At 37.6% G+C, this 21966-nt stretch overlaps 1 protein-coding gene across 2 annotated transcripts in view; it reads left to right on the top strand.

The window, feature by feature from the left end:
• The first annotated feature begins 8986 nt into the window (after positions 1-8986).
• The window catches only part of LOC136831186 (uncharacterized), a 189796-nt gene continuing 176816 nt past the window's right edge, over positions 8987-21966 (top strand). Inside the window, exon 1 of one of the 2 annotated variants that reach the window (XM_067091166.1) lies at positions 8987-9263. In XM_067091166.1, the coding sequence (XP_066947267.1) occupies positions 9261-9263 (3 nt within the window). In that variant the 5' untranslated portion in view covers positions 8987-9260. Of the gene's footprint in view, positions 9355-21966 lie in introns of both variants that reach the window. The other variant, XM_067091167.1, reaches the window with a different exon arrangement.

Genomic DNA, 21966 nt, shown 5'->3' with positions numbered 1-21966 from the left:
AAAGGAAAGCCTGCAACGTTTGATTTCTGGGAGACTTGGCCCGGTGGTAAGCCTATATGCTATTAGATTTTTTGTCAGTCGAAAGTTTTTTCTTTTAATAATTTATATGAACGGTGGAAAAATCGATTATTATTTTTTATCAAGAGGGCGACTATGTATGATTTAATTGCGTTTGACATATGTTCTCCAACCATCGTCTCTCAAAGTAAAATGAAATTGCACCACAAACATGGCGATGAATTAGCATAAACCAAAATTAGGTAGGGCTGCATTTTGGTATGTTCTTTTGGTGGTTCGGTATAATGATGAGCCCATGGAGGCCCGGTGGATGATGCCAGAAGCAATTGTGGCTAACTAACCAAATAAAATAAAAACAACTTGGCTTGAGGCTGCAATTTGGTATGTTTGGTGATGGGGGTGGATGATCAACCTCCTAGTTTGCCCTCTAGCCTCAGCAGTTTTTAAGATCTGAGGGCGGACAAAAAAAGTGCGAACAGAATAAAATGCGGACGGACAGACAAAGCCGGCACAACAGTTTTCTTTGACAGAAAACTAAAAGTATACCCCACTTGGCACAGACTCGAAAGTGGGACGGAAAACAAGAATGCTCAAACGCCTGACCTCGCTTGCATTGTTTCCAAGCATTCTAATTATCGTCATTAAACGCCCCCCCACCCCAGCCACTCCCACCCCCGCCCCCACTCCCACCCTCCGCCATCCAGGTCATGAAAAATGACCTTAGAACTGTTTATAAGTGCTTGTGGCACCGATGTGATCTCGAGCTAATGATGTCGGCCAGGTTGAGCTAATGAGGCAGAAACGCCTGACGAAAAATTACGCACGTACCCTAGCGCTAGTTTTTGCGCATTCAAGCAGAACTATGCAAATAGGAGTTTGATAAGCGCGCTGCAAAGTATCTGATAAGCTGCGCCTGCAGCCTTCGGGCTCCAGAGAGTAGACATTACCTCCCAGTTATCTTTGCTTGATCGGCAAACATCCCAATGCTTGCTTGCGGTTAAGTCCACTCGGCGGAGTTTTTCTGGCCTTATCTGTTTCGCAGACCTAATGGACAAAATCTGGGAATGGGAATAGCCTTCTCTTGTCTTTTGGGAGTATCTGCTCCGCGTTCGTAAATTGTTTTGTTTATTTTCACTTAAGGAAAAACGGTAAGATTGTAAATCAAATCGACAGAAGTCTTGGCTCACGTCAATACCCGCCCTCAACTCTGTTAGACCGTATGTTCCCTAGTGGGGCAGTGCCGTCAGTGCACCTCGAGTGGTTCACCGTAGACATTACTTGAGGTCCTTTGCGGCGTTCCTTCGGTCCCTAGCTGCAACCCTTTTCATTCTTTACTGGACCTCCGTTCGTAGTCTATTTCTTCCATCGTACTTTCCTCAACCCTCTCCTAACAGATGTTTCATAATGCAACTGTGAGGTTTTTCTCCTGTTGAATATTTAAAACCTATCTACTTTTAATTCATCTTGCCGCGCTTGAATGACCTCATAGGTCCCAGCGCTTGGCCTTTGGCCTAAATCCTATATTCCATTCCATTCTAAGTGGTCGTGATACTCAGCTTGCCTGCAAGGCCAATGGTTCAATTGCAAAGAAAACCAGAACACTTTAGAAAGGTTCTGTTCAAATATGTACCTGTTAGTTGACTGTGATGGTCGCAGTTAGTGGAGAGAAAGATTTCAGGCTACCATCCCCATCCGAAATATAAATAAAATTTTTTCTCTGTTGCTTACGCCCTTCCGCCCTTTTAGTCTTTGGGATGAGGTCGTTAGCCCTACGCCCTCAGTCATTGCTTTAGGCCCACCATAGTTGCTTCAGCTACAGATTGCATGAGTCACTGCTTAGGTCAGCAGAGGCCCAGTGGGTTTTAATGGGCTGTGCCCAAAATTCAGTCTGTCCCAGTCTTGTATCAATATATATATATATATATATATATATATATATATATATATATATATTAATATATATACATATATATTTATATATATATATATATATATATATATATATATATATATATATATATATATATATATATATATATATATATATATATGCAAGAGAAGAGAGAGAGAGAGAGAGAGAGAGAGAGAGGAAGTGCTTGGACACCTGGAACGCGGAACAATCCGGGGGGAATTCCACAATCTGATGGCGAAAGGAGGCGACAGACAACAGCAACAATAATTATTTTTCCCCAGAAACATTATCTCTCTTCTTAGAAAGGAAAATCTCGCGTTCATTTCTCCCCGAGGTGACTCTTGGACGTTGTATCACGAAATTCTGTTAAATTATGATAAATTTCTGGTCCGCTGGTATAGTGGTTGGTGTCGTGGCATGCCACTCAGATGTCGCGGTGGGTTCGCGTCTCTCCCCAGGGCGATGAAAAGTCACTGGCTCTGTATCATGATCAGTTACTGCTGCGGTGTGGGCGTGTCTGCTGCGGTGGGAGGTTGAAACCAACTTTCTTTGGAAGCTTAAAGAATTTCAAGTCAGTGGCCCCTTTGGTGTGCTTGTTCTATGGGGATAAGGTTTCATCTAATGGAATAATAATAATAATAATAATAATAATAATAATGAAGTGAAATCGTAACTATGTTCGACCTGGTACAAAATGATAATCAGTAGCTATTGTGATATTGATAAAATTTGATAACCTTTAGTTATTATCGTAATTAATCTGTGAGATCTCAGCTGCCTTCCTTAGGCCCCTGGCTGCAACCCCTTTCGTTCCTTTTACTGTACCTCCGTTCATATTCTCTTTCTTCCATTTACTTTCCACCCTCTAGCAATTGTTTCAACATTACTTTCAGCGCTGAATGACCACTTAGATCCCAGCGCTTTGCCTCGGCCTAAATTTTATATTCCAGTTCCAGGAAGGAAAGTCTTTATAGAAAATCAAAGACCATGTATTTGGAGCCATCGTTTTCAGTGCTGTAAGGGAGAAATGGTTCAGATTTCAGGTGTCAAATGAATATGCTTTTGTTCTATTTTATATAAAGTCAAGACTTATAAAGTTACAGCCATAGTAATGTAAATTACTTGCCTGTTCTTTTCTCCGTTGTCGTATAATATATTTGTAGATCTTAGGTATATGCATTATTCTAAAGAAGTTATATATTAATTGGCTTAACGTTTTACAAAAGCTTATTCCCACCCCTCCTTAGCAATTGTTTCATATAGCGACGGTGAATTTTTCATTTTTTTTACTCTCAGTTTCTCTCTCAGCCCTGAATGACCTCGTAGGCCCCAGCGCTTATTGACCTTTGGCCTAAATTTGATTTTTCCATTCCATTCCTTTTTGCTACTGACATATTCTGACCTGTATCACTGGGACTCCTCTCTCTCTCTCTCTCTCTCTCTCTCTCTCTCTCTTCCATTCCTTTGCCACTCTCTCTCTCTCTCTCTCTCTCTCTCCATTCCATTCCTTTTTGCCACTGACATATCATTCTGACTACATCATCGGGGCTCTCTCTCTCTCTCTCTCTCTCTCTCTCTCTCTCTCTCTCTCTCTCTCTCTCTCTCTCATCCAACGTTTCACCTGCAGGATTGAAGAAGACAACTTTCAGTACATAGTGAAGCCAATACCGGATAAAATTCCTTGATTGGACGTGATTCAACTTCTAAAGCTGATTGACAGGCCAGTAGGTTAATGATTTACAGTTAGCAAAGTATCGGTACATCAGGCTCATTGTGGTTTTTCCACTTGGAAAGCATCGAGGACGGCGCGTGGAAAGTCAGAAGAATTTGTCCCCTTTTACTGTACCTCCTTTCATATTCTCTTTCTTCCATCTTACTTTCCTCAACCATTTCTTAACAATTGATTCACAGTGCAACTGCTTTGAGGTTTTCTTCCTGTTACGCCTTTCAGACCTTTTTTCTGTCAATTTCCGTTTCAGCGCCGAATGACCTCATAGGTCCCAGTGCTTGGTCTTTGGCCTAAATTCTGTATTCAATCAATCAATCAAAAGAATTTGTATCAGTTAATGAAGAGGAGGAAGCTGGAATAGTGTAGAGATGCATAAATCAGCTTCTTTTCGGTCAGTTTGTGTTCAGACATTTTCTTCTTTGATACCAAAATAATAATAATAATAATAATAATAATAATAATAATAATAATAATAATAATAATAATAATAATAATAATAATAATAATAATAATAATAATAATGATAATGGAGAAACAAATCCACGGTTACGTATATATGTAAATATACATAACTGTGGATTTGTTTCTCCGTTTTAAGACTTATGCTACTATGAGTATTTTTAATAATAATAATAATAATAATAATAATGATAATAATAATAATAATAATAATATAAAATAATAATATACAATATGTAATTAAAAGAAAGGCAAGTTAAAATAAAGCCAGGATAGCACTTGAATAATTAAAAGAAAGGCAGGCTAAAAGATCAAGCCATGATATATAATAATAACAATAATAATAATAATAATAATAATAATAATAATAATAATAATAATAATAATAATAATAATAATGACATAAACACTAGTGTAGAATCAGATAACGATGGACCATATTACTACCAAAGAAAACATCACAACACGTCACATATTTCCTTTCTATATTAATTTTTTTATATTTAATAATTTCTGAGTTTCAAATACTGTCATTAACTGTGTGGCTTCAGCAAACACATATTACTAATAGAGAAAAAACACCACACTACTGCACACATTTCATCTCTCTATTAATTTTTTGTTTTTGTTTTTCTTTAGAGTCATTTTCTCAGTCGTCAGATATTAATATTTTTAAAGTAATTTTTCCTACCTGTCAGACAACACCAGGTCAAGCAGGCATCAGCCAGTGGTCTATAGACCTTGGTTTTCACCCCTTCAGCAGGAAAAAGCAGGTCAGTCGGGCATTGCGAAGGGTTCTGCGGGGAAGGAAAAAGAGGAATTTCTGACTCCCTTGCGTGGGCGTGGGCGTGGTGGTGAGGGGGGAAGGTGAAGGAATTCGGTCATTTCTGTGGGCGATGGGGAGGACGTATTTTGAAAACCTGGGAGGAAACACCGGAATTTTTGTGTGTTTGTTTTTGGTGTTGGGAAGAATCTGTGAGGAATGTTGTTGGGGCAGGGGAACTCTCTCTCTCTCTCTCTCTCTCTCTCTCTCTCTCTCTCTTAAGAGCGTTAGGATATATAGCTATTATTGGGGGAGATTAGACTTTATATTATGTGAGCTTTTGGGTTAAGAGGAAAAGTCTCTTACTTGGGGTAGATTAGACTCTCTCTCTCTCTCTCTCTCTCTCTCTCTCTCTCTCTCTCTCTTCTCTCTCTCTCTCTCTCTCTCTCTCTCTCTCTCTCTTAAAAGCGTTATGATATAAAAGCTTTTGGGGAAATGGAGGAAAAGTCTCTTACTTTTTAAGAGGAAAAGTCTCTCTCTCTCTCTCTCTCTCTCTCTCTCTCTCTCTCTCTCTCTCTCTCTGTTAAAAGCGGTAGGATATATTATGTGAGCTTTTGGGTTAAGAGGAAAATTAGGTCTCTTCTCTCTCTCTCTCTCTCTCTTGATATATTATGTGAGGGTAGATTAGACTCTCTCTCTCTCTCTCTCTCTCTCTCTCTCTCTCTCTCTCTCTCTCTCTCTCTCTCTCTCTCTCTCTCTCTCTAAAAGCGTTAGGAGATATGATGTGAGCTTTTGGGTTAAGAGGAAAAGTCTCTTACTTGGGGTAGATTAGACTCTCTCTCTCTCTCTCTCTCTCTCTCTCTCTCTCTCTCTCTCTCTCTCTCTCTAAAAAAGCGTTAGGATATATTATGTGAGCTTTTGGGTTAAGAGGAAAAAGTCTCTTACTTGGGGTAGATTAGACTCTCTCTCTCTCTCTCTCTCTCTCTCTCTCTCTCTCTCTCTCTCTCTCTCTCTCTCTCTCTCTCTCTGTTAAAAGCGTTAGGATATATTATGTGAGCTTTTGGGTTAAGAGGAAAAAGTCTCTTACTTGGGGTAGATTAGACTCTCTCTCTCTCTCTCTCTCTCTCTCTCTCTCTCTCTCTCTCTCTCTCTCTCTCTCTCTCTCTCTCAGTTAAAAGCGTTAGGATATATTATGTGAGCTTTTGGGTTAAGAGAGGAAAAGTCTCTCTCTCTCTCTCTCTCTCTCTCTCTCTCTCTCTCTCTCTCTCTCTCTCTCTCTGTTAAAAGGGGATATATTATGAGCTTTTGGGTTAAGAGGAAAAGTCTCTTACTTGGGGGTAGATTAGACTCTCTCTCTCTCTCTCTCTCTCTCTCTCTCTCTCTCTCTCTCTCTCTCTCTCTCTCTCTCTCTCTCTGTTAAAAGCGTTAGGATATATTATGTGAGCTTTTTTGGGTTAAGGGAAAAAGTCTCTTACTTGGGGGTAGATTAGACTCTCTCTCTCTCTCTCTCTCTCTCTCTCTCTCTCTCTCTCTCTCTCTCTCTCTCTCTCTCTCTTTTTTTAGGTTAAGAGGAAAAAGTCTCTCTCTTCTCTCTCTCTCTCTGTTAAAAGCGTTAGGATATATTATGAGCTTTTGGGTTAAGAAAAAAAAGTCTCTTACTTGGGGGGGAGGATATATTATGAGCTTTTGGGTTAAGAGGAAAAAGTCTCTTACTTGGGGTAGATTAGACTCTCTCTCTCTCTCTCTCTCTCTCTCTCTCTCTCTCTCTCTCTCTCTCTCTCTCTCTCTCTCTCTCTCTCTCAAAAACGGTTAAAAGCTTTTTGGTTGGATATATTATGTGAGCTTTTTATGTGAGTTTTGAGTTAAGGGAAAAAAGTCTCTTACTTGGGGAGATTAGACTCTCTCTCTCTCTCTCTCTCTCTCTCTCTCTCTCTCTCTCTCTCTCTCTCCTGTAGACTCTCTGGCTTTTCTCTCTCTCTCTCTCTCTCTCTCTCTCTCTCTCTATCTCTCTCTCTCTGATTAAGGAAAAAGTCAGAGGAAACTGTAGACTATCAAGGAAAGAGGGTGGTAAGTTATGCAATTGTTTGTGAGAAATAAAAAAATTTTATATAAGACACAGAAATTGATATTAACAATAGGATTTTTATATAACTAATTTGTGTTCTTGCTTGGGTAGAGATCAGCAAACATATTAAGAAAAGGTGTGCCAGGGGGAAAGTTATGATTTGGTTGGTTGATGCTTCAGGAAAAGATTGGTTGATGTTTCAGAAAAAAAGATTGGTTGATGTTTCAGAAAAAAAGATTGGTTGATATTTCAGAAAAAAGGGTTGATGTTCAGAAAAATATTGTTGACGTTTCAGAAAAAGATGAGTTAATGATCAGAAAAACATTGGTTGATGTTTCAGAAAAAGATTGATTAACGTTTCAGAAAAAAATGATTGATGTTCAGGAAAAGGCTGGTTGACGTTTCAGAAAAAGACTGGTTGATTCATGAAAAGATTGGTTGATGATCAGAAAAAGATTGGTTGATGTTACAGGAAAAGATTCGTTGATGTTACAGAAAAAGACTTTTTGATGTTTCAGGAAATGATTGATTGATGTTTCAGGAAATGATTGATTGATGTTTCATGAAATGATTGATTGATGTTCAGCAAAAGATTTGTTGATGTTCAGAAAAAGACTGGTTGATGTTCCAGAAAAATACTGGTTGATGTTCAGAAAAAGATTAGTTGATGTTGCAGAAAAAGATTGGTCGATGTTTCAGGAAAAAGATTGGTTGATGTTCAGAAAAAGATTTGTTGATGTTTCAGAAAAAGATTGGTTGATGTTTCAGAAAAAGATTGGTTGATGTTGAGAAAAAGATCTGAATCCATTAACAGAATAGATACAATAAATAAACCTGTCATAATTACACAGGCAAAATGAAATCCCATTCAACAATAACAAGAAAGAATACAAAATGTAACTTAATTACTGAAGGCCCCCAGTTAGCGCAGAACAAGTGGCAAGTCCCTGACCAGGTATTAATCCCCGGAGATTAAGATTTGTAGATAGTTGTGTCATTTTTCTTTAATGTTTCCCGTTTGTCAGGTTTTAGTGTTTAATGTTTTTTGACCAAATTTTAAATATATATGTATATGTATGTATGTATATATATATATATATATATATATATATATATATATATATATATATATATATATATATATATATATATATATATATATACATTTACCACTTTCTTAGATTCACGAGAAAATGTTGGAAAAGAAATTGTGAAGATTGTTAAGTGATAAATTTGTTAGAATTGTTTGAACTGTTAAAAACAGTCTGAGGGAAATTTCCTACAAAACTTGTTGTCTATTAATCTTTGCTTATTACTTAAAAGAATTATTCTTTCCTATTTAGACACGAATACGAAAATATAATATATTTTTGCCCAAAAGAAAAACAAGATTCAAATGGAATTTGAACGCGAGAACGTTTTTGAAAATGCTGAAAACAGTTTAGTAGGCCTACATTTATTTGGTTCACCCCGTATGGGGTAGCGCCACATTGCACTTCACGTATATATATGCAAATGTAAATCATTCCTTGCATTATACCCAGCAAAAGGAGAATAATATCCTACATATATTTTTCTCGCTGACTGACCCTATCCTCCTTCATAAGGGAATGGAGGAGGCCTCTCAACCAAACCCCCAAAGAGGCTGAAGCATAACATATCTGACAGGTGTAGCCATTGTTGCCACAACGGCCGCGGGAACAAAGATATTTATTTGTTAGTCGTTTCTCCGTGAAGTTTCTTTGCTGTCGGTGACGTGATAATAAATTATTCGTGTTGGGGATTGGAGTTTGTTAACGAGGGTGTTAAAGTTACGCGAGAATTAGTGACGAAAAGAAAAGCCTGCCTGAATTAAACTAACTGGTAACTCCGCTACCCGCTGGGATACCCAATCAGGACCCAAGATCTCAGGCCGACTCCACTTTGCTCTCACAAACAATCGCGTTTTTCTTTCCCAGATTTAAGCGTGAAAAACGACTCGTCGGATGCATTCTGCATGCAGTGGGGTCTTCCACATGCAAATGCCGAACAGCAGTATTTAGAGTAACGGCTTGGAACGGGAAACGAACGACTAAAATTAATAGTTTTTAAGTCTAAGTCGATCCCGTCCGTGGTCAGGCATCGAGATACTTACTCTCCCTGGCCGTCACTGGATTCCTCACCTCAGTGTCTTGTCGAATGTGGCCACGAGTGGATGTGTGTGCGTCTCGTCTGCGCGCCGTGTCGGGGGGCAAAACTGCTTCCTTATCCCTAAAGTGTTTTTTCGTACAAAGGACCGCCGGGATTCCTTTACGCTGGATGTCCGGACATTAAAATGGTACGTGTTCTCGACTGAGCGAAGAGTTTTGGTTCAGTGGTCGCTATTTTCATGTCCATAGTTTTTCTCAGGGAACCCTGAAACATAAATGGTAAGCACAGCGAGTGAAAGTAAGTTGGGTCTTAGAGGTTGTTTTCGAGAAGGATTATTTTTTTATTTAAAAAGAATCCCTTTTTTTTTTTTTTTTATTTCCAGAGATTCGAATGTCATTTTAGAGGCTTCTGTGCGTTGAGGGGGTTTGATATATTCGGTGAGATTTACCCGGTCAGGCTATTTAATAGATAATATCTCAAAATTAGTAGATATTATTATGGTCCTTCACAACCCTGGTTGAATTTCGTGCCATTTGACCCGGAAGTTTAGTGTGAAAAAATGTACTTAGCAATTTTATTATGACACTGAATGTTTTAACAAGCCATTAATTGTTTTTTTCTGCTAGATAATTTACAAACATGATTTTTTGTGAACAGAAAACTTATATATATATATATATATATATATATATATATATATATATATATATATATATATATATATATATATATATATATATATATATATATATATATATATATATATGCTCATGTTTAAAAGTTACAATACTAATACACGCAAAAATTTAAGCCCCAAATTCAGATAGGCCCAGATATTTTTAAGGGGAAAACTGCATTGCTTTTCGGGCATTGCATCATAAAGTTTAGATTCTTCACTAAAATAAGTATTGTCATAATTGTGGGTGTCTAAATACAAGTTTTACCAGTTTTATCAATTATTTTGGATGGTAAAAAATATTTACGTTTTATATATACTTTTTAATTTGTATATTTTTTTTATATGAAAATGTGCGCCTGTAGTTTGCTTTCCCAACGCATTTTGTGTATATTTATTCAGAGAGGGGGTTATAAATTTTAAGGTTATTTTTTTATATTTATTGCAATTAGGCTACGTGATTTATTAGTGGTAATACCGTACCTTTATCCGCTTACTATAATCCAATTTACTGTAATGTATGCGTGAATAATATATATATATATATATATATATATATATATATATATATATATATATATATATATATATATATATATATATATATATTATATTCTGCACATTATATATATGTGTACGAATTAAGTCGCCAGAACGGTATATCGATATATACAATGTAATAATCGCCTCACCGATTTTGTTGCTCTTTCAAATAGGCCTAACTGATATTCCATCAGTGACTGTGTCTATCTTTATCAACCGTCTTGCAATTCTCATGATATTTTGTTTTCCTGCTTCGCGGCGTTTTTATTTGTGTATTGAAAAGTGAAAATAACAATTATTAAACGATTGTTACAACTTTGGCTAAATTTTGGTGAAATTAGACTAAACGGTTCCCTAAGTTTTGGTGAATTAGACTAAACGGTTCCTCAAGTTTTGGTGAATTAGACTAAACGGTTCCCTAAGTTTTGGAGAATAAGACCGGTTCCCAAAGTTTTGGTGAATTAGACTAAATGGTTCCCTAAGTTTTGGAGAATAAGACTAAACGGTTCCCAAAGTTTTGGTGAATTTAGACTAAACGGTTCCCAAAGTTTTGGAGAGTTAGACTAAACGGTTCTCGAAGTTTTGGTGAATTAGACTAAACGGTTCCCCAAGTTTTGGTGAATTAGACTAAACGGTTCCCCAAGTTTTGGTGAATTAGACTAAACGGTTCCCAAAGTTTTGGAGAATTAGACTAAATGGTTCCCAAAGTTTTGGAGAATTAGACTAAACGGTTCCCAAAGCTTTGGTGAATTTGACAAAACGGTTCCCAAAGTTTTGGAGAGTTAGATCAAAGTTTTGGAGAGTTAGACTAAACGGTTCCCAAAGTTTTGGAGAGAGACTAAACGGTTCCCAAATTTTTGGTGAATTAGACAAAACGGTTTCCAAAGTTTTGGTGAATTAGACTAAACGGTTCCCAAAGTTTTGGTGAATTAGACTAAACGGTTCCCAAAGTTTTGGAGAATTAGACTAAACGGTTCACGAACTTTTGGTGAATTAGATTAAACGGTTCCCAAAGTTTTGGTGAATTAGACTAAACGGTTCCCAAAGTTTTGATGAATTTGACAAAACGGTTCCCCAAGTTTTGGTGAATTAGACAAAATGGTTCCCTAAGTTTTGGAGAATTAGACTAAACGGTTCACGAATTTTTGGAAAGTTAGACTAAACGGTTCCCAAAGTTTTGGAGAATTAGACTAAACAGTTCCCAAAGTTTTTTAGACTAAACGAAATCTTTGGAAAGTTAGACTAAACAGTTCCCAAAGTTTTGGAGAATTCCCCAAAGTTTTGGAGAATTAGACTAAACGGTTCAAGTTTTGGTGAATTAGATTAGACTTCCCAAAGCTTTGGAGAATTAGACCCAAACGAGTTTTTGGTGAATTAGACTAAACGGTTCCCAAAGTTTTGGTGAACTTAAACAGTTCCCAAAGTTTTGGAGAATTAGACTAAACGGTTCCCAAAGTTTTGGTGAATTAGACTAAACGATTCCCAACCTACTAGTCGTTAGTTCGCTCTGCACAGCTTCGTCTTCTGCCTCGCCTTGTCATACTAAATCATTTGTTGTTCTCTTAGTCTCATTGACTGATAATCACCCCAACTCCTACGGCACTCCTCCACTCCCCCGCAGGCCAAAAGTTGTGTACGTGGAGTACACAGCGTTGTTGTCTCTGTGTCACATGCTTAATTACTTCCTGCCCAGGCAAGACACTGATTAACCTCGTGGGGGAGTTTCACTGTGTACCCTGTATAGGTTTCTCTTCGGCCTGAACAGAGTCTGTGACTTGAAGATGATAAGTTTGTGATTATTTGGAATAGAGACACTATATATATATATATATATATATATATATATATATATATATATATATATATATATATATATATATATATATATATATTATATATATATATATTGATTTATTTTATATTTTGTATATATTAATATTTATATATATATATATATATATATATATATATATATATATATATATATATATGATTTATTTTACTATACATACATACATATATTCACAACGCCATTTTTCCAACATTTTTCAAAGAAAAATACACCTTGGTTATATATACATGTGCAGACAACTTCCACGACATCAGTCACTTCATGCTTCTAATGGGATAGTTCTTCAGCAGCACGTCGAATTCCCCTACATACATGTCACCAATCACCTCTCATCTTCCATGCACTCGAGCGCTTCCTGGAAATTAAGTCCCTTCTTTTCCAGTACCTCTCTGACGTCATCTTTCCAACCCTTTCCAGGTTTTCCTCTCCTTCCTCTCAATACTACTGAATAACACACATTTCTACAAATCCATTATAAAATAATCCATTCTTTCTACATGACAAAACCATCTCAAAACGCTTTGATGTCGATTTTCGCCATCTAAAGTGTTGACTGTTATTCTGTGTATTTCCATATATCCAACACTTTCAGTTATTGTCATAAGGCCTTTTGTCTTTCATTCACATTAAACATCCACACTTCACTCCCATAAAAGAGAATTGGCTCAACAGCCCCTTCGTAGTCTTTTGCGCTAACCCCGTTCCTTTTGTTTTCATATAAACATTCTTTGCTTTATCTTCGTGATTTCCGTTTAAATTGTATCCTTACGCTTGATGTCTTATTTACTCATCTCTTTCCTTTTGCAAATTCATTCTCTGTTTAGCTAGTTCCTGCAGTTTCTCTTCACTGTCCACAGTCAATCCTGTATAGGCTAATCTGCAAGCGGCCTCCATGTCACATTTCATTCACAACACATTTTATCTCATAAGTTTGCAAATACAGCAACTGCCTTTACGTGACTTCTGTCATCATTCTGCCCAAAGAAATATTAAACAGCCTTGGAGCCATAACGTACATTTGTCTCAGACCCACTTTTAAACGAAGCTGGTCATTCTTCCTTTCACATGCTCTTTTCCATCAAAAATTTTGTTTAATCGCCCTCAACTCATAATCTGTAGCATGGATTAGCCTACCCCTCGATCGAATCTGTTATAAGTTTTTCCTGTATACAAATTGTCTCACAGTACAGTACTGTATGCTTGATCAAGTACCCTTCGTTTTATCTATAATCACACTGTTCCTGTTTCTATTAATTTTTCAGTCAAAATCATGCCATAGATCTTCCCTTTTATAGTAAGTAATGTGTTTATAATTCTTACAGCCACACCAGTCACCTTTACCCCTTATAAAATTGTTCAATTGTTCCACTCCCAGTCCGTTCTGAACATTCTCTCATCCAGACAGTAAGCAAACCCTGATTAGCCAATCAAGCACAGTACACTGTTACCGCTGTACCTCAACATTCCACTTTTAACTTTTAAATGTTAGCGTGTTCTGAGATTTTATGGTCTTTTTGGTACCTCATTTAAAAAAAATTTCCTCGACCCTTGATTATTGTTTGTACAGTTATATTCTGGGATAATTTTTCAAAAATTATGGTATGGTTTGATCTCAGAACGTATTGTTGTAAGAGATCTGAAAATGAAAAGTGTCCTACAGGCATATTCTGCTCTGTGTATGTCGCGTACTTAAAAGTTTCCCTTTCAACTCGCCGACTGGTAATTGGAAATCCCAACAGAAGAGAGGGCCTCGGTTTGATTTTGATAAGTTCAGACGAAACTCAAGACCAGGCCAGATGTCTAGGGTATTTGGTCTCAGTCATTTTTAAAAAATTCTTGTAGGAGAAGATTTCTGTATGCATGAGGGTCTCAGTTTAATGTTGATAAGTTCTGACCAAAAACAAGATCAGTGCAGAGCGGATGTAGTGTATTTGGTCCCTAGTCCCTTTAGAAAATCTTGCAGAAGAAGACTTGTGTATGCATGGGGGGGTCTTGGTTTAATGTTGATAAATTCTGACCAGACAATGAGGACCTGTGAAGATATGTGTTCTGTGTAGTCTCAGGTACTTATTGCAAAAGTTCTGACAGAAGAAGATTGATGGATGAATGATTAATTTTATCTCATGTTTTAAAGGCAGAAGAAAAGATGTGTGTATGAATGATTCAATTTTTGTGAATGAGCTGACAGAAGAAGACTGATGTGTACTGCAAATGGTGTTTTCATCTGACATTTTGAAAATAGTGATTAAAAAGCTGTGTGTGTGTGTGTGTGTGTGTGTGTGTGTGTGTAACCTTGCTGGATTTGGTCAATAGGCAAGCGTGTGGTTTGTTCTAGAAATAGCCTCTCGAGAGAAGTACTTGAGTTTCCTGTCCACCACCAGAATACCATTTTGCGGTTCGAAGGATTGGCCAAACTATGTGAAATCAGTCAGTGCTTGCAGTGAAATATGCAAATTCGCCGAGTTGCTTCATTCTTCCGGGAAAAGAAAGAACGCTTCGGGAATTCATTTTTATTTTTATTTTGTACCTTTTGTGAAATGCTGCGCTTCGCGTAATTGATCGGTTTGTTCCCTGTTGGTCTTGTTGTTATTATTGTTGTTGTTTATGATTACAGTCTTCATTTTTATTGTTTTGATGCGTTTCTGTGGATACCAAAGTATGTTTAATGATGAGGGATAAGTTAATGATTATTTCCTTCATCTCTCTCTCTCTCTCTCTCTCTCTCTCTCTCTCTCTCTCTCCTCTCCTTCGTCAATGTTTATTTCTTTCCTCTCTCTCTCTCTCTCTCTCTCCTTCGTAAATGTTTATTTCCTTCATCTCTCTCTCTCTCTCTCTCTCTCTCTCTCTCTCTCTCTCTCTCTCTCTTCTTCGTCAATGTTTATTTCCTTCACATCTCTCTCTCTCTCTCTCTCTCTCTCTCTCTCTCTCTCTCTCTCTCTCTCTCTCTCTCCTTCGTCAATATTTATCTCTCTCTCTCTCTCTCTCTCTCTCTCTCTCTCTCTCTCTCTCTCTCTCTCTCTCTCTCCTCCTCCTCCTCCTCCTCCTCCTTCTTCTTCTTCTTCTTCTTCTTCTTCTTCTTCTTCTTAAGTGTGAATTATGAGTCGTCAAGGCGAGAGCCATGCTTAGGCAACGGAATTAAAAGAAAAAAAGGTGTTACTTATCCCGAGCTCAGTTTCGCCTTCTAAATTAGTGTTATTCGATTAAACGTCATGAATTCATCATTTGTGATGACAGCCCGTGATTAATGGGTGAAGCCACTCGAGAATTTAGTGAGATTAATGTCTAGAATCGTCCCTTAGGCTCGCACAGCCTATTCCCTCTGTGCCGTGTTCTTTGTGTGCAGAGAATTCATATTTTAGATTATATACTGATTAAGATAAAGGCGTTTTGTTCGACTTCTCCTTTACTTGGGGATGAAAGCAGTTCTCTTGCTTAGGCTTAACGAAGAATAGGTGGCAAGGCACGCTTTTTGAATAAACAGATCCGGTGATTTAGGAAAAAGAAAAATTATGCCTATGAGAGAGAGAGAGAGAGAGAGAGAATACTTAGACCGTATGTAACCATTGAATAACTTGTTCTGAATATCATTTCGTATTTACTTGTGTACTTTAGTCTGTGAACCATTGAGATAACTTGTTCGAATATTGCCTTTTCCGTATAACCATTGCATAACTTGTTCGATTATCGCCTTTTCGTATAATTTGCAGTACTATTGTACTTTATTCTACGAAAATGAGAGAGAGAGAGAGAGAGAGAGAGAGAGAGAGAGAGAGAGAGAGAGAGAGAGAGAGAGAGAGAGAGGCGATGCTTAGATAGTATGTAACCATTGCGAAACGTGTTTAGTTCGAATATCGCCTTGTCGTATAATTTACTAGTGTTGGTTACTTTAACCTGGGAAAATGACGGTGAAATTTTCATTATACTGCAGTTGCATCGTGCTTATAATAAATGAAACATTATATACAGATTCAATGCTGTAAAAATAATTATGATTATGAGAGAGAGAGAGAGAGAGAGAGAGAGAGAGAGAGAGAGAGATGAGAGATGAAGCTTAAAACATTCTGCAAGTACATCTTACTCACAGTATATGAAACGCATTATGTACATACTTTTTCCCGTCAATAGTTTGCTGAATGTTGATCAATACTATAGAGGTGAAAATATTAATTAGCTCCATTACATTATTTACGGAAAATATTCATATATTTGTATCTTTCAAAAGTGTCATTTCATATTGACTGATACCATACTTTCCAACACCGATTAGTGATTATATTCTCAAGCTTTTGCGTATAAGAAGTAACTACTGTAGACTCGTTGGCAGAATTTTGAAATATTTCGCCCGTATCTAATCCCGGGAGGTGGCAAGAGAATTAGGCCTATTAGACCTATTACCTGAGATTCAACGGGACCCATCTTGGCCTGAGCTGTGAACTAGGTACCTGGGACGTAGTGGGCTGTGGTAGGTTTTTAATGTTTTCAATTAATCGTCTTTTATCTGGGGGTTAAATCCCATGGGGGGGTTAGTGCCGTCAGTGCACCTCATGCGGCGCACTGTAGGCATTACTTTAGGCTCTTTGCAGCGTCCCTTCGGCCTCTAGCTGCAACCTCTCTCATTCCTTTTACTGTGCCTCCGTTCATATTCGCTATATTCCATCTGACTTTCTACCATCTCCTAACAATTGTTTCAGAGTGCAAGTGTGAGGTTTTACTCTTGTTACACCTTTCAAACCTTTTACTGTCAATTTCCCTTGCAGCGCTGAATGACCTCATAGGTCCCAGCGCTTGGTATTCGGCTTAAATGCTATATTCATACTATATTCCAAGAAATGAAGAGTACTTTCGGCACCTGGTTTTAGGACCAGTGACACTCCTAAAATCCTAAATTCAGTGTTCTTCTGTAAGGTGATTGTTCAGAGATTAATCATGTTATCAGACATAGGCCACTTAAATTGTTCCATACGCTGCTCAATTGAACCATTTTAGTGTATTGCTTAAATATAATTTATAACTTATATTTACGGAATGGACCTCAAAATATTTAACAGCACCCGACAGTATAAGCGAGGAAATATATCCGTACGTATATAAAACTGTGTATCCATATATTTTCTCTTGTGTGTGACATCAACTGTCTACAGGCAAGAAACTCCACTTTCACCCAATAGTCATATATAATTATTATGCCTCGGTCCGATCTTTGTGGCATTGAACTCTAGTAAGATCAGGGCTTGTCGTCCCGATCCTCTCTTATGTTACTCATTTTTTTTTTCCAGTGCTTTCATGCAACCTAACCGTCTCTCTTCAAGTTCTTGCGATAATTACGTTGTCATCTAGGTTCGATCGTCTTCCATAACATTCTGTAATTTATTTTTAATTATTTTTTTATTTATTTTTAGTTTTCTGTAAAAGAAAACTATTGTGCCGGCTTTGTCTGTCCGTCCGCACTTTTTTCTGTCCGCCGTCAGATCTTAAAAATTACTGATGTTAGAGGGCTGCAAATTGGTATGTTGAACATCCAGCCTCCAATCATCAAACATACCGAATTGCAGCCCTCTAACCCCAGTAGTTTTTATTTTATTTAAAGGTTAAAGTTAGCCATAATCGTGCTTCTGGTAACGATATAGGACATGCCACCACTGGACCGTGGTTAAGTTTCATGGGCCGCGGCTCATACAGCATTATATCGAAACCACCGAACAATAGATCTATTTTCGGTGTCCTTGATTATACGCTGTAGCGGCTGTACAGAGAACTCGATTGCGCCGAAGAAACTTCGCCGCATTTTTTACTTGTTTTTCATTATGTCCAGTTTTCGTAGATTTTGATGTAGTATCTTATTTCCCGTTAGAAGAATGTTTCCGCTGATGAAGAGCCTGTTTCGAGTGGCAGTTTCGTCCAATTTTCACGGTAAACGGGAGTTTCGCCTGCAGTTTGCCAGCCCATAACACGAGAAATCCTGTCATTGTTCGTATTGTATCGGTGTCGACAATTTTGATTTTATTTCTTTTTACTTTTCAACAATCTTTTTTTTTTTTGTATCCAACTTCCTACGTGCCTTAGATCTTGGTAGGTGATACATGCTTTTTTTTCCTTTTTCTGTGTTTTATATATCTTTTTTTATTATGTTATTTTTTTCCTGTCATGATCTTGACATTTTCAGAGGGCATTTTTTATTGTACGATGTTCAAATACGAATTTAGTATCATATGAGGTACTTGGCAGATTAAATCGAATTGCCGTCAGGGCGCCTCTTGCTGTGCACTGTAGGCGTTACTTAAGGTTCTTTGCAGCCTCCCTTCGGCTCCTAGCTGCAACCCTTTCGTTTTCTTTACTGTACCTCCTTTCATATTCTCTTTCTTCCATCTTACTTTCCTCAACCCTCTCCTAACAATTGATTCTCAGGTTTTCCTCCTGTTACGCATTTCAAACCTTCTCCTGTCAATTTCCGTTTCAGCGCTGAATGACCTCGTAGGTCCCAGCGCTTGGCCTTTGGCCTAAATTCTATATTCAGTTCTGTATTCAGTTCAGTTGATCTGCTTTTGACTTCTGATTTTCCCCATTCTTCCGTTTTCCCCCGTCATTTTATATACACTTACGCATATGGAAACATTCACATTATTCGAATTTCCTTAACCATTTATTTTATTCGCAAAATCTTTCTCGTCCGGTGGTTTTCCTCCTCCTCCTCCTCCTCCTCCTCCTCCTCCTCCTCGGGTTTTATTTTATCTGTGGTCACGTTTTCTCTATTTCCTATTTAATTCCTGTTTTATTCCTCGTCATTTATCTCTCTCTTATCTGTGCTGGATATCGTCGCTTGTTTCCGTAGGGCCTGAGTTCCTCGGCGTGTTGATTTTTAGTCGGCTTTTAAAGCCAGTTTTTCTTTTCACTCGTTTTTTTTATCCACGTTCTTATTGTCGTGGCCTTTATCTCCTGTTCGTTCGTTTTTTTTTTTCTCGCTCTGTGATCTGCGCTTTTATTTTCGTGCTTTATACCGAACTCTTGCGCATTTTTTCTTTAACTTGTGCGCAGGTTTTGTTTTGTTTTTTTTTTTATCTCTCTCTCTCTCTCTCTCTCTCTCTCTCTCTCTCTCTCTCTCTCTCTCTCAAGATTTTACCCGTTAGCATTTAAACTGCTTTTGTTATAGTTTTATCCTAATTACAGGACGTCATTTTTATTTAGCGTTTATCTTTATATCTTTTAACGTTTTAATATAAAAAAAATGCCGAGTGGATGATGGGAACAAGGAAGAGAAGGGAGAATGAAGTAACACGGAGCTTGGACCCAAAAATTTAATGACTTGCTACTTGAAAATTTTGGGGAATTAGGGGCTAGGGAATATGTCCGTTTGGAACAACGTCTTTCCGAGGAGTGATGATATCCACAGTCGATTTGGGGAATTTTGGCCTGCGCTGCTGAAGAACTACACCCTTCATCTTTACTGAGCAGTGTCGAAAATGATACCTGTAGAATAAGGAACCTGTAAATGTCGAAAATGGTACTTGTAGGATGAGGGACCTTTAAATGTCGAAAATGATGCATGCAGGATATGGGACCTTTACACAGCAGTGTTCAAAATAATACCTGTAGAATAAGGGGCTTTTAGAGAGCAGTGTTGAAAATAATAACTGTAGAATAAGGGACCTTTGCAGAGGAGTGTTGAAAATAATAACTGTAGAATAAGGGACTTTTACAGAGCAGTTTTCAAAATAATACCTGTAGAATAAGGGACCTTTACAGAGCAGTGTTGAAAATACCTGTACAATAAGGAACTTTTCAGAGAGCAGTTTCGAAAATAATATCTGTAGAATAAGGGACCTTTACAGAGCAGTGTTGAAAATAATACCTGTACAATAAGTTTTCAGAGAGCAGTTTCGAAAATAATATCTGTAGAATAAGGGACCTTTACAGAGCAGTGTTGAAAATAATACTTGTACAATAAGGAACTTTTCAGAGAGCAGTTTCGAAAATAATACCTGTAGATTAAGGGCCCTTTACAGAGCAGTGTTGAAAATAATACTTGTACAATAAGGAACTTTTCAGAGAGCAGTTTCGAAAATAATACCTGTAGATTAAGGGACCTTTACAGAGCAGTGCTGAAAATGATACACGTAGAATAAGGAACTTTTTACAGGGCTGGAGGCGTGTTTGTGGTCATTGATAGAACGAATAGGTCGATTAATTCATTTATATTGAGAAAGGGTTAGGGAAGGGACGCCATATACATAAACAATGCGTGTCTAGACAAGGGATAGACATTGCCAACGAAAATCTTTAAAAACTATTTTAGATGAAAAACCTCTTATCCAAAAACAAAAGTGTATTTTTAGAAGCAAATATTGCTATTGGACTACTCCCTGAGTAACCTGAAGTCTAGATAGGCATAAATAGTAACAATGTAAATCTTTAAAAATTCTGTTAGGTGAAAAACTTTTTATATCAAAAAAGGTAGATGTTAAGAAGCAAATACTGCTATTTGACAACTCCCTGGTCAATTTGAAGCAAACTGTGCTATTTAAATTCCTGACAGAAGTGAGAATCTTGGTTAATTTAAACCGAAAAGTTTATATGTTAAAACCTTGACCGGATCTCTTAACCTGAAGTGTTGGCGAACTCAGGTCTCCAAGAGAAAAGTCATTTGAGTCACTTAACGAAAAGAGATTTGAAAGTTGATATGACCTGAAGTTGGATTTAGAGGTTCATTAATCTAATGGGGTGACATAGTAGCGGCTTCGATGGCAGGCTCTTAGAAAGAAGAACTCAGCAGCAGGTAGTCGGCAAGTAGGTGTAAGTGTTTTGGGGAGCTAAAATGAAACGGCGAAAGCGTCTGGCGCAATCTTGTCAACTGCGGTAGGGTCATTGTTAGAACAAAGGAATTGTTTAATGCTGTCCAGCGTCTCTCTCTCTCTCTCTCTCTCTCTCTCTCTCTCTCTCTCTCAAAAGACGGGTGATTTAATTCATTGCCTATATTCAGTGAATGGTCAGGCAGGGATTAAAACTTTATTTGAAAAAACCTCTCTCTCTCTCTCTCTCTCTCTCTCTCTCTCTCTCTCTCTACTCTTTAATACAGTGCAAAATACGCAAATTTAATTGACAGTGCCTATGACCAGTGAACGGTCTGCCAAAGACTAAAACTGTATTTGAAAATGGTCTGCCAGAGATCTCTCTCTCTCTCTCTCTCTCTCTCTCTCTCTCTCTCTCTCTCTCTCTCTCTCTCTCTCTAAATACGGGTAATTTAATTCATCGCCTATATTCAATGAATGGTCTGCCAGAGATTAAAACTTTATTTAAAAGCCTCTCTCTCTCTCTCTCTCTCTCTCTCTCTCTCTCTCTCTCTCTCTCTCTCTCAAAAGACGGGTAATTTAATTCATTGCCTATACTCAATGAACGGTCTGCCAAAGACTAAAACTTTATTTGAAAAGCCTCTCTCTCTCTCTCTCTCTCTCTCTCTCTCTCTCTCTCTCTCTCTCTCTAATTTAATTCTCTATACTCAGTCTCTCTCTTTATTTGAAAAGCTCTCTCTCTCTCTCTCTATCAGAAATTTTTGTTGCGTTTTTGGCCTTACTTTTCTCTATGTCGCGTTCGTCCAACTGTAAGGAATAGGGTCTAGATATAAAAAAACAAAAGTCACAGCCACATTGATACCCTGAACTGCCGAATCAAAGATGAACCCCTTGTCAGTAAAACAACAAAACTGCTTTAGACATAAGATGTTCATTACTCAAGTCTATGGTTATATGTCCGGTATATTTGAATTTTTGTAAATATTGCTTTCAAACTTTCGTACAGTATAATGTAAAAGTACAATGAATGAAAATG

This window comes from Macrobrachium rosenbergii, chromosome 48 (genome assembly GCF_040412425.1).
Source record: "Macrobrachium rosenbergii isolate ZJJX-2024 chromosome 48, ASM4041242v1, whole genome shotgun sequence".
Classification (NCBI taxonomy): domain Eukaryota; kingdom Metazoa; phylum Arthropoda; class Malacostraca; order Decapoda; family Palaemonidae; genus Macrobrachium; species Macrobrachium rosenbergii.
This window is presented reverse-complemented; position numbering and strand designations above follow the sequence as displayed.